General features: G+C 46.6%; 2 protein-coding genes and 1 pseudogene across 3 annotated transcripts in view; 2 read left to right on the top strand and 1 right to left on the bottom strand.

Moving 5' to 3' along the window:
* The window catches only part of LOC103375247 (polypyrimidine tract-binding protein 3-like), a 17,327-nt pseudogene extending 12,390 nt beyond the window's left edge, over positions 1-4,937 (top strand).
* LOC103375246 (polypyrimidine tract-binding protein 1-like) lies at positions 386-2,782 on the top strand. Its single transcript, XM_008305467.1, has 3 exons — positions 386-683; positions 789-866; positions 1,649-2,782. Exons 1-3 carry the CDS (start codon positions 463-465, stop codon positions 1,779-1,781), a joined length of 432 nt encoding a protein of 143 aa, XP_008303689.1. The 5' UTR covers positions 386-462; the 3' UTR covers positions 1,782-2,782.
* Positions 4,938-7,034: 2,097 nt separating the features above from the next.
* The window catches only part of ugcg (UDP-glucose ceramide glucosyltransferase), a 7,599-nt gene continuing 2,259 nt past the window's right edge, over positions 7,035-12,374 (bottom strand). Inside the window, exons 2-12 of one of the 2 annotated variants that reach the window (XM_008305469.1) lie at positions 12,218-12,362; positions 11,647-11,749; positions 11,433-11,534; positions 11,247-11,359; positions 10,928-11,106; positions 10,759-10,845; positions 10,266-10,373; positions 10,079-10,157; positions 8,705-9,526; positions 8,422-8,592; positions 7,035-8,387 (exon numbers count right to left, since the gene is read on the bottom strand). In XM_008305469.1, the coding sequence (XP_008303691.1) occupies positions 9,356-9,526; positions 10,079-10,157; positions 10,266-10,373; positions 10,759-10,845; positions 10,928-11,106; positions 11,247-11,359; positions 11,433-11,534; positions 11,647-11,749; positions 12,218-12,362 (1,087 nt within the window). In that variant the 3' untranslated portion in view covers positions 7,035-8,387; positions 8,422-8,592; positions 8,705-9,355. Of the gene's footprint in view, positions 8,593-8,704; positions 9,527-10,078; positions 10,158-10,265; positions 10,374-10,758; positions 10,846-10,927; positions 11,107-11,246; positions 11,360-11,432; positions 11,535-11,646; positions 11,750-12,217; positions 12,363-12,374 lie in introns of both variants that reach the window. The other variant, XM_008305468.1, reaches the window with a different exon arrangement.

The raw sequence follows: 12,374 nt of genomic DNA, 5'->3' as shown, positions 1-12,374 counted from the left end.
TTAGAGGTCGTTGGGGTTGGTCAGAGAAACAGCTGACAGTTTATCGAGTGTTTATTTGAATTTACATATTGTATGTGTGGAGTTTCCGATGAAGACGACTAAATCTAGTGATGGACTCATTTGAAGCTTCAGGCTGAGCCTAAGGATCGGAACGTGGACTTTACAGACGGATGGAAACTTTAGTGATTCAACATAAACAGCAGTTGGGTCTAAACCATTCCTGCCATGTTTGTTCAGTGTTTACGTTTCTGTAGACGTCATTTTAGAAACGTGTTCAAATGAAGTTTAACATGTAAAACATTTCTTTAGATTATAAATAAAAGACAGTGTTTCCAGTTTTTAAATGAAAAGGTTACATTTGAAAACATTTCTCAGTTTTTTTGAAAAATCTTTTTATTTTTGTTCAGTTTTGATATTTTTCTGTTTAAACGTTTATTTCTGTCGCTCTTTCCTCCGGCAGCGATGAGTCACCTGAACGGGCAGCGTCTCCATGGCAACGTGATCCGGGTGACGCTGTCCAAACACCCGGTGGTGCAGCTGCCTCGCGGGGGGGCGGGGCAAGAGGAGCAGACGCTGACTCGGGACTTTTCAGGCTCCGCCCTCCACCGCTTCAAAAAGCCCGGATCCAAAAACTTCAACAACATCTTCCCTCCGTCGGCGACGCTGCACCTGTCCAACATCCCGTAATGCTCGCCGCTCGCTGCACGTTCCACCTCACAGTCCGCCCTCGCCGACTGGACCGGCTTCACCGTTAATGTCTTTCTCATTCTTGTGTCTTCGTCTCTCAGCTCCTCGGTCAGTGAGGAGGTGCTGAAGGATCTGTTCTCCTCCAGTGGATTTACAGTAAAAGCCTTCAAGTTTTTCCAGTAAGTAAAACACAAAACCTCAACAGGTGTCTCATGGTCACAGCAGGAAAACACAACACTGTGAAACTGAATTAGTGCTGAGCAGAAGTCTACATCCGCCGTATAAAAGACATAAAACCTTCTCTTTCATGCTGTCTGACATTAAATCAGACTGAACGTTTCCTGTTTCAGGTCAGTCAGGATCACCAACATTATTTCTATTTGCCAGAACAATGAGAGAGAGTCAGAAGTTCACCTACACTCAGATCACTTCAGACTATGTGGGAACGCCCAGATGATGAAGTTTCTGTTTTATACTACTTACCGGGCCGCTGCCAGAGCTCACCCGGTTGAGCTGGCGTCCCATGTTCAGGGCTGAAGTCCCCGACGCGGAGGTCGTGGGTTCGAGTCCGGCTCATGACCCTTCGCTGCAGGTCTTCCCCCGTTCTTCTCCCCCACTTTCCTGTCCCTCTCTCCGTCTGTCCTCGCTAACGAAGCCATTAAAAGGCCCAAAAACTACTTATTAACATGCATCGACTTATAAAAAAAATAGAAATTGTCTCATGAAAAGTATTTTCTGTTCCACCTTTTAAACTATTTCTTTTTTTAAAAATTCATTTTACTTTTTTGAATAAAAATCAAATAATGTTTTATTTTATTTTCAATGTTAAAACTTTTTGATTTAAAAACTAAAACTTTGTGTTGATGTTAAACATTAACATCCACTTCCTGTTTTGCAAGTTTAACTCTGAGAGCCAACATGGCCGCCTCAGGTGTTTGATGATGTCGCTGTGATGTCACAGGAAGGACAGGAAGATGGCGCTGATGCAGCTGGCGTCGGTGGAGGAGGCCATCGAGGCGCTGATCGTGCTGCACGACCACCAGCTGGACCACAACCAGCACCTCCGGGTCTCCTTCTCCAAGTCCACCATCTGACCTCTGACCTCAGCGGCCCACCAGCCAATCAGATTTCAGGGCTTCTGATTGGCCCATGGAGAGGGACAGACAGACCAATGGGAGCGCCCCAACACACCTATGATCTCTCTGTGCCTACAAACAGCCTGACATCACGGGGGCGGGTGATGTCACTAGCAGGGGTAGTCGCCACGGTTACAGAGCACATTCCTGAGCAGCAGAGCATTGTGGGTAACGGAGTCCACCGAGGAGCCGACGTGAGTCCAACCTTTAGTGTGTAAATGTCAGATTAATGTGATGCAGAAAACCAATCAGGACCAGTTTGTTTTACTGACGCTCAGCCTGCCTTCTGTCAGAAGAAGCCGCTGCTCCTCATCTCCTCGCCAGAGACACACCAAACGGTTTCTTCTGCAAAGTTTTAACAGATTTGCTTGATTTAAAATTGGTTCTATTTGTTCTTGTTTCAGTTTTAAACGTTCTTCCTGTTTACTGTGTTGGTTTTCACAAACTCCCACGTTGTTATTTTGGATGTTCAGCCGCTCCCTGCTCACGCTCCCACCTGATCAGGTGGACCTATCATCATCATCATCATCATCATTATTACTGTTTTAGGATCTAGCTGGCTGCAGTCTCAGCCTCCTTCTGTGCCTTATTTTTCTGAATTTTTCTGCTGGGTTTTTGATTTTTTTACCGGTGTTCAGGTGCCGTGTCGGTGGCGGGTCGTGTTCATCTGTCTTTGGGTTGTTTTGTAGAAGTTTTTCACTCGGTTACACATGTTGTTTCTGTCATACGTCGTGTTGTTGGTGTACATTCTGGGAGGGTTTTTTAATCATGAATGTATTTATATCGTACAACATGTAACAGGTAAAGCTTTCGACGTCCCGCCCACCTGTCGTACCTGTGAGTGTGTGTATTTATATGTGTGTATATACAAATATATACGTGTGTGTTAAGCTGAGCTGTGATTGGTTGAGCTTCAAACTGTCCCACCTTCTTGGTTTCTATAAAAAATATTTAATTCAGTTCAACTCATGTTTTTTTTTATGATTTTCTCTGTTAAAAGTCGAGCTGATGTGTTTACGTTCATTTTCTGTTCAGAGTTTTGATAGATTTTTTGTTAAAACAGGAAAAAAGCCACAAAAAACAGGAGCTGCCGATTTCCAGTTTGCCTTCCGTCCTCCGACCGGAGCGCGTTCACTTGGTTTACTGGGATGTTTGTTGCCATGAAACAGCCTCAAATCAGAAACAAACCCAGCTCGAGACTTTTTATTTTACGGTTTATCCAACAAACACATTCAGTTCCAGTTTTCATTGTTTAGTTTATTTTTGCAGCTGGAAAGCTGTTTGTAACTCCAAATATCTGTTAAAACTTATTAAAGCAGAAAGTTGAGATTTTAAAAAAAGGAGTGAAGTCAAACCAAAGTCTGTGTGCCTTTCGATTGGACCAACTCCCGTTACCGCAACATTCCTGTTTGAGCGGCTTCCAGACGGTTTTCTACGTGTTTAAAGTCACGACTCGTGTTTGTGCTGTGATCTGCTGCAAACACGGTTTTTGTGTTTTCATGTCAACACACGTTAAAAAAATTGTTTCACATGAAGTTTTTAACTGAGTTCAGTTTCTGTTCAGACCTGATGTGACAGCACCTTCCATCCTCATGTAGCCCCGCCCTGCAAACAGCTAGCCCCGCCTCCCGCATCAGACCACACCCCCTGTAGTGAGTAATCAAAACCATAGACTGTATAAAGATGGACGTAGCAACCGGCCCTGAAAAATGAAGCCAACCCGGAAGTGTCAGAAACCTNAACACGATGCAGAGCCTTGTGTTCAGTTTGTGAGTAAAACCTGAGGCTCTGGTCACCAACACGTCGTCCTGGTGTCGTCAGCGTCCTGAACTCTGTAGAGTTTACCTGTCAGTGATCTCATGGTAGTTTATCATAGTGATTAGTTCTAAACTACAGCATATATGTGACATAAAGCTTCTTCATTTGTTGTGGTTTTCTCCTCTAAGAACAGAAAAACTCAATAAAAACATACCGATGAGAGAGCCATTACGGTACTGTGGATGAAGAAGTCCATATCTGGTGTGACAGACAGTGATGTCAGTGGTGCTGTTGTGTTTCAGTCTCTGGACGGTCAGAACATCTACAACGGCTGCTGCACGCTGAGGATCGACTTCTCCAAACTGAGCGCGCTCAACGTCAAGTACAACAACGACAAGAGCCGCGACTTCACCAGAGCCGACCTGCCGACCGGCGAGCTGGAGCCGGCCGCCGCCTTCGGTAGGTGCCGACGCTGATTAATGTCAGTTAGTGAATCAGAGCTCGTTAAAGGCGGAGCTCATGACCCACCTGTGTGTTTCAGGTGTAGCCCTGCCTCCGTATGGAGCAGCAGCGTTCCCGCCCAGCTTCCAGCATCACACAGGTGAGGCACAGACACAGAAGAACCCTGACAGCTGCTGTTCTTCCTCAGCGCTGTTCCATGTTGAGCAAACCCGTAGAGCTTCTGCTCTATCTCGTGCTAAAGCCTCCTGGGTGTGTTGCTTCTCAGGTCTGTCCATGGCGGCGGTGCCCAGCTCGCTGGTGTCACCTCCTCGCGTCTCGCTGCAGGTGGCGCCCCCTGCTGTCCACTCGGTGCTGCTGGTGTCCAACCTGAACCCAGAGGTTAGACGTCGCTCATACTGTCACACAGCTAGCGGCCAATCAGAGCGCAGCACTCTGAGCTAACTTTATTGACACTGTTTGTGTTTGCAGAGCGTCTCACCTCACTGCCTCTTCATCCTGTTCGGTAAGAAGGAATCACACAGAGCGCCGCTGCTCCTCCAGATGTCTGTCTGTCTGTCTGTCTGGTTGGAGGCTGGTGGTTGATCCTCTTACATCTTGTGTGTGTTCAGGTGTTTACGGCGACGTTCAGAGGGTGAAGATCCTCTTCAATAAGAAGGAAAACGCTCTGGTTCAGATGAGCGACGCCACTCAGGCTCAACTCGGTCTGGAGCACATTTACTCTGCTCTTTATTGATAGTTGTTGCAGCCGCACTAAAGGACTTGAGCAGAAGCTGTAAAACTGGTTTGAGTCTTCCTTCCTTCTCTTCAACCGGTTCCTCAGGCGCTGACACATGCTTCACTTCTTCCTTTAGCGTGAACTAATCCTGTTGTCTTCTGTGTTCGCGCTGCAGCAGCCTTTGANGAAGTGTCAGAAACCTGCAGCATCACTACGTCCACTAGCTGCTGGTCCACAAAGCCCTGGCTCCCATAGACTGGAACTGGAAAAGAAGTGATCACAGATCATGAAATACTGCATTCCTACAGCTCAGGATTTTGTTCTTATTAGTTTTCATGGTCAAATCCAGAGATCAGGTGGTCAATCTGAAAATAAATCAGGACTGAATTTTTTTAAAATTGTCAACATGTTGCGGGCAAGGGGCGTGGCTGGCTTGATTGACAGTCGGCAGCGACCATACAGAGGAAGCGAGCAGAAGGCGGTAAAATGTGGGCGGGGCAGAGGGCCCGCCTCTCAATCCGTCTGACCAATCGCTGCTCCTATGGCTCCGCCCCCCTCCCACGATTTTTGCATCACTGGCTCCAAAAATCCAAGATGTCAACCAGGAAGTAGCAAAACCCTGGCTTCATGTTCTCAGTGCAGAAACCAACGGGTGACGTCATGGTAGCTACGTCCATCTGTTATACAGTCTGTGATCAAAACCAAAGAACTCTAGCTCATTAGAGACACTTCCAGCTCCGGAGCTCCGCCCACTCTGGACGTCCCAGCATGTGTTTCATCGGTGAGCCGCGGTTTGTCACAGATAAAGTTTGTGAGTTAGACAATGTGCAGGAGCCATGAAATGCTTTGTCCGAGATGCCATTAACTACACAAGAAACGTTTTATTTTTTATTATTTTGTTTATTAAAACCTGGATCCGACATGTCCACAGACGTTAAACTGGAAACATGGAGACTCCACATACTGGAGATATTTAACTAGTTTGTGTTATATACAGACTCTGGTTTGAGTAAACAGTTTATTTTTCTAAGTGAGACGTGTAAAATGAAGCCATTTTGTTAAAATGTCATGATTTCAACCTTAGATTTGATCTGTTTTCCCCACAACAAGCTGCACGACTAGTTTAAGGACGGTCAGAAAGTCCAAAATATTTTTACAGTTTGCAGCTGATAGATGGTGTAATTTAGCTTCTTCTTTTTTTTGTTTTTAAAGATACCGTGCTCCAGAGGGCTAACAAATCAAAAGGACAGTCATAATACTTTCAGGACAAACACTGTCATGAATCTGATGTATGGCAGATGCTGCTGGAGACAGACGAAGACGAAGCAGCACAGCGGTGGATGCTACGTAGCACACCAGCGCCACAGCCACTCGCCAAACAGGAATTTAACATAAAATCAGTCGAACAGCTTCTTCAGTGAACGTTTTCTGGTTTCTTTCCTCCTCTATCAGTAAGCTGAACATCTTTGGACTAAACGAGATGTTTGAGGAAACTCTGATCCACGTTTTCACCTTTTTCTGACGTCTGATGAAGTCATCCAGAAAACACTCACAGCCACAGTTTCAGCTTCAGTTAGAAATAAAACCGCCTCTGAACCTCGACAGAACACAGCGGCTGACGTTAGCTTACGTTTTAACAGGTAGCAGCCGGCCGCAGGAAGCTAATGTTTGCTAACATCAAACGCTAGCTTGGCCACTAACAAACATGAGGTAGCTTTAGCTAACATTAGCGAGCTTTAGTGACTGTTAGCTCGTATCGGTGGACGAGCAGCAGCTGTCTGATTCTCATCTCTTTCAACAAAAGGTCAAACATTTGTCTAAACTGAGTTTGTTGTCAACATGTGAAACTTCTCGTGATGTGTGAAGACATGAAAACATATTTTAAATTATTAAACAAATTATGGCTCCTGTTCAGATTCTTGTTTTACGGTTTAATTTTATTTTAACTGCATAAAACTGACAAATTACTTTTTCTTCCACATGAATTGACGTCTGAATTGTTTTCTACCTGAATGTATTTAGCGAATGTAAAGTAGTCGTGGTGCATTGTGGGAGCGGGAGGGGGGAGGGGGGTTGTTCTGTGCTCGACTCAGAAACTAATAAAGTTTGTTGAGTTTTTATTTATTCTGAAAGTGACAGAAAGTTGTAGCATGAATCACTGAATAAATAAAGAAATCTGACAACGATCGCTGTGCTTTACTTCCACAAGCTCCGCCCACCGCATGTCCTCCCAGCCAATCACAGAGCTCCCAACAAACCACTCCCACACATTGAAGTTCAGCTTTACAAGGATAAAACTTTATTGTTCCTGTGTTGACACAATCCTCAACTGTGATTGGTCGGATTGCGGACTACAGCTGATCATGTCTTTAAAAAAAAACATCGACAATAAACAAATAAGAATCCTACTAATCCGATTGGACGATGACGGGGGCTCGTCCGACAGCCAGCTGATGTCATCAACCAAACCCCGAGTGGCTACGCTAACAGCTAACAGTGAAGCAAAACAGCTTTATGAAACCTGTGATCACACACACACAGAGACACACACACACACACACACACACACACACACACACACACACACACAGTGTTCAGACTGCAGAAATGTCGAGTTGTGTTTTTGGTCCCGTGTTTGATATTCGGTGAAATGTTTCGACCGTTTTGCGTCAGAATACTGGATTAAAAACATTCTGATCAACCAACATTCTCTGCTCTCATTGGCCAGGTGTGTTTTCTTCTTCCTCGTTCTCCGTGGCGACTTCGATCAGTTTTACTTTGAGCAGTGTTCAGTGAAGAACAAACACAGAGATGGTTTTCTGACTAGGATTCTGAATCACAGCTCAGATCCTGGAGACGTTCGCGGTCCTCTGACTCGTTACTCGTTCCACTTCTACGACTACAGATGGGACTTTGTGTTCCTGTAAAGGAGTTCTGGATAAAACGACTGCTGACCCGACAAAGATGCCGGTTTAGTATTTATAATGTTTGTCAGACGTTTGAATCACTGGATCTTGTAATTCAGACTTCGTATTTCATCACAAGCTGCCTTTCTGTCTCAGTTCGTCATCGAATAACGAGATAATTATGAAAAACTGGCTCCACTTCACGGACGCTGTTCCCCGGCTGCTCAGAACCAGGTCGGTGTTCTCCTACAGACGCTTTGTCCTGATCGTCTCCAGCCTCTTCATTGAAGAAGAAACGAGCTTCTGTCCAATCACACAGCTCCACACTTTGACTCCTTTTGCTCATGTTTTTTGGTCAAATGTCAGCAAAAAGTTATTTGTAGTTTGTTTTTTTCTGTGTTGGCAGAAACAATGGAAGCAAACGAGAGCTGAGAATTTTATTTCAACCACAAATGTTTTACTTTGAAACTGATTCACCAGTCAGCTGAGATCTGATCAAACCCTCTGTCTTTAGTTCATTCCTTATTTTGTCCTTTTTGTCCAAAACCCCAAACTGGCACATGTGACACCTACGAGAACATGTTTTACAGAATAATGATTCTCAAAAACACGTTCTGGTTCAAATGTGACGCTTTTTCTGATGCAGTTTATTTAAAGAACAAAAAGATTTCAGAACAGTTTTCAGGTTTCTGCTCCGAATGAACCAACGCAACCATCGGACAACTGGCAGGGGGCGCCAGCGCTGTCCATCGGACAACCGGCAGGGGGCGCCAGCGCTGTCCATCGGACAACCGGCAGGGGGCGCCAGCGCTGCCGTCAGTCTGTTAAACCGCTGCAGGAGGAGCAACCACATCTTTCAGAGAGCAACCACGAGCTGTGTTCGACATCCTGACGTTCGTCCTCCCACCCGGCTCCTCCCACCCGGCTCCTCCCACTCGGCTCCTCCCACCCGGCTCCTCCCACCCGGCTCCTCCCACTCGGCTCCTCCCACCCGGCTCCTCCCACCCGGCTCCTCCCACTCGGCTCCTCCCACTCGGCTCCTCCCACCCGGCCGCCGCCGGAGGAGCAAACGGTTCAGTGCAGTCGATTCTTTCGTCCTCCACATTCAGGTCATCGACTCGTCTCTTCGTTTACGTATTTACACACGACGATGTGAGTGAAAGCTGCAGGTGACAGGTGGAATGTGGGCGGAGCTAAAGCCACCTGTCACACCAGGACTCATGGGGTTTCATGTGTGAAACGTTCTGATGAGAGTCAAAGTAAATCATTTGCTGGTTTTCAGTCTGATTTGCTTCCATACAAAACTTTATGAAACACGAAGCCAAAACCAAAATGGTTTCATTCAGCCAATCAGGTGGGAGAGTTTGTGCTTGTTCTCCGCCCCGATTGGCTGATTGTCTTCCTCTGTTTTTCTGCTCTGATCAAAGATCAGATAATTCAGTGCGATGCGACACTCGTCTTTTTTTTTCCTTCCCACGCTGCCCTCATTGGCTTGTTCTGGCATCTTTTACGTTTAGCACCAAAAGAAACATAAATAGTTAAAAACACACACACGCCCGCACACACACCTACATACACACACACACACACACACACACACTTACTTCAGTTTCGTCTCATATAAAACAAACATCAGTCTCTGGCCCCTCCCCTCTGCCGTGTGGAGGAGGAGGAGCCTGTTGCCGTGGTAACTAGACGTCCAGGATTTCCTCGGCGGTGCCGCCGCAGCGCAGCCGGTACCGTCCAGTTCTCCAGCTGATGGTCGGGTCCCACAGAGCCGACAGGAAGATCTGGACCGCCATCGACTCCCGGATGAACCAGGCGACGGCGAAGTCGAGCTTGGAGAAGCAGAGCGGCCCGCCCTGCGATGACATCACCGATCAATAATCACACCGGTCAGACTTTAGGTTTCACGTAGTTCTGGGTTTTTCATATGCAGCTATTCTTTAGCCAGAGTTCTTTAAAACTGTGTCCATCGATCGATTCCTCTTTAAAAACATTTGACTCTTTATTTAATTATTAAATGAAACTTGTAAATTCTTTAAACTTTTCAGGAAGTTCTGTTATTTCCTTTTTTTATGAGTCAAAGCTGTAAAAACCGCTTTAGTTTTACATCCTGAATATTACGGTCGAACTTCAATTTAACTTTACATTTATTTATTTTTTAATAATTTTGACAGAAACCCTAAAACCTGTTGAGCCACAGTCATTTATTTCACTTTTTCTCATATTTATCAACTATTTGGTTCTTTTTCTGTTTGGAGTTTTTGTCGTAATTTTAATTTAGCTTTTTAATCATTTAAAAAAAATTTTGCTGATGTAAAGCCAAAGCAGCAAGAAACTAATTTAAATGGACGTTTGACAGAACTGTGGCTGAGCAGGAACATGAAAGGTGAGCGTGCTGAGGTCAGAACCTGAACTCCAGTCAGCTGGACGTAGTCGCACAGGAACCAGGCCAGACAGTGACACATGAAGAACACCATCATGTCCCACCTGCGACAGAAACACAACCAGAACACACAGGCTGGTGAGTGTTGTCAGTTTGGGGATCAATAAAGGTTTGTAAAAGCCCCGCCCAGCGGTGACGTCACGGCGGCGCACCTGAACACGTGGTGAGCCGCCCAGCCGATGATGAGGCTGGCGAGGAAGCACTCGGAGACGGGCTCCAGCACGGTGCCCGGCAGCATGTTGATCCGCAGCTTCGTCCACCTGAAAACAAACTTTATTAACAGCTGCTGCTCCGGACGACACAAACGCGACTTTAACAGCTTCAACAGACACAAAGAGTTTAGAGAGTGATCAGTGACAGGACCCCCAGAAATCAATATTCAACAATCGATTTACTTTTCAGGCTGCTTCCAGCTGAACTATGAGGACGAATAAACGGTTTGAATATTTTCCGTTTTGAACAGTCGGCTGCACGCAGCAGGAAACGCAACGTGTTGTTGGTGGTGGTTCTTTCATTAATTAAAAAATGAGCAGAACAATAAAGTGCTGCAGCTGTCAGAGCAACCTGTTGTGTGATTATCACACAACAGCTGGTACAAGCAGAGGAAGACCTTTAAACAACAATCAAGATCAGGTCTGAGGTCACCTGATCATGCGAGACTGGAACTGGCCAATCGAGTACGACCCAGAGTTCTGCAGCGCCACCTGTGTTGCCATGGAGAACTTCCACCCTCTGAGGAGAAAAATGGTAAACATGAAAGACCGTTTCACACATAAGAACCACGTGAGCCAGATGCTAAAGCTAACATGCTAACCTGTCAGCGATAGCTTTAGCCATGAAGTAATCCTCAGCGATGTACTGAGCGAAGGCAACCAATCCGCCGGCCTGATCCAACACGTCCTTCCTCATCAGACACGACATCCCCGTCACGCACTTTATCCCCGTCACATTAGCCGAGATGTAGGAGCGAGGGTGGGAGGTCCCGAAGTACACCTGGAAACAGGTTAGCAGTAGCATCTGTTAGCATTTATACACGTTAGCCGAGATGTAGGAGCGAGGGTGGGAGGTCCCGAAGTACACCTGGAAACAGGTTAGCAGTAGCATCTGTTAGCATGTATACATGTTAGCCTTACCTGTTCCAGAGTGGCTGCGAATCCTTGGCGGTCAGCAACATACGGCAACCCATGGACCAACCCCACCTTCTCTGTCATCTGATTGGTCAGATCTGTCAGGGTGTCTGGTTTCACTGCCACAGAGAGAGTTAGCGTTAGCATGGGTACTGAAGACAGTGACAGTGTGAGCCTGGTGGTGGCGCTCACCTCTGATGCCGCTGTCACAGATCCACACCAGGCCGTACTTGGCCGCCTCGTAGCCTGGCATCAGGTTGTTGATCTTGGGGTTGATTCCAACTTTCTTCCCCCCTGAGAACCACAGAGCAACACGTGCTAATGTTAGCCGCACATGTCATCTCAGGTGAATACTGATCAAGTCACATGACAGAACAGTCAGTAAACAACAACAACGTTTTCTCACCAATGAACAGTCGAGCGTCAACGTTCGGATATTTTCCCAACAACTTCTTACAGACGTCGACGGCTGGATCGTCCTGATCCTGAACGCACAGCAGGATCTCATACTGCAACACAAAGGGCCTGTTAGAGGGGCAACAGAGCAACCAGAGGGGCAACAGAGCAGACAGAGGGGCAACCAGAGGGGCAACAGAGCAGACAGAGGGGCGTTGGGCTGATAGCTGGGGTAGCAGGATGTAAAACTGGGGCAGGTTAAATGTCTGGGGCAGCTGGGCTCCACCAACTGGTTTACACTCAGTAACTACGTCAACATGAATGAACCCACCACCGCTGACTAGCAGTTCTAGTGACTCTGAACGCTCCACATTTCACTTCCTGTGCCGATGCTTCTTCTGCTTGTGTTCATATGTTTGTATTGGTTTTTCTTCTTGTGTCTGTATAGAACTGTTTCCTGCTCACACTTCTGCGACTTCGAAGGGGAGCGACTGTGACCAATAGGTTCTGGTTCTGTGTCAGTCAGTTGGCTGGAGCAGCACTGGGGCGGTAATTAGCAGGGCCGGGGCAGCTGGTCTCACCTTGGGGTAATCGAGGGTAAAAAACGTCTCCAGGTTGGAGATGAGGTTCGGGTCGACGCCTTTCAGAGGCTTCAGCAGAGAAACTCCAACCAGCTGCACGAACGGCTGCTTCACCTCCGACCTCTTCCTGTGGAGGTGGAGACGCCTGCAGGACAGA

This window comes from Stegastes partitus, unplaced genomic scaffold (genome assembly GCF_000690725.1).
Source record: "Stegastes partitus isolate 25-593 unplaced genomic scaffold, Stegastes_partitus-1.0.2 Scaffold2517, whole genome shotgun sequence".
Taxonomy (NCBI): Eukaryota; Metazoa; Chordata; class Actinopteri; family Pomacentridae; genus Stegastes; species Stegastes partitus.
This window is presented reverse-complemented; position numbering and strand designations above follow the sequence as displayed.

Excerpts from the sequence above, each read along its gene's own strand:
- LOC103375246 (XM_008305467.1), top strand. The coding sequence starts at position 463 with ATGAGTCACCTGAACGGGCAGCGTCTCCATGGCAACGTGATCCGGGTG. Across the intron at positions 684-788 it reads CTGCACCTGTCCAACATCCC|CTCCTCGGTCAGTGAGGAGG; the intron begins GTAATGCTCGCC and ends TTCGTCTCTCAG. Across the intron at positions 867-1,648 it reads AAAGCCTTCAAGTTTTTCCA|GAAGGACAGGAAGATGGCGC; the intron begins GTAAGTAAAACA and ends GTGATGTCACAG.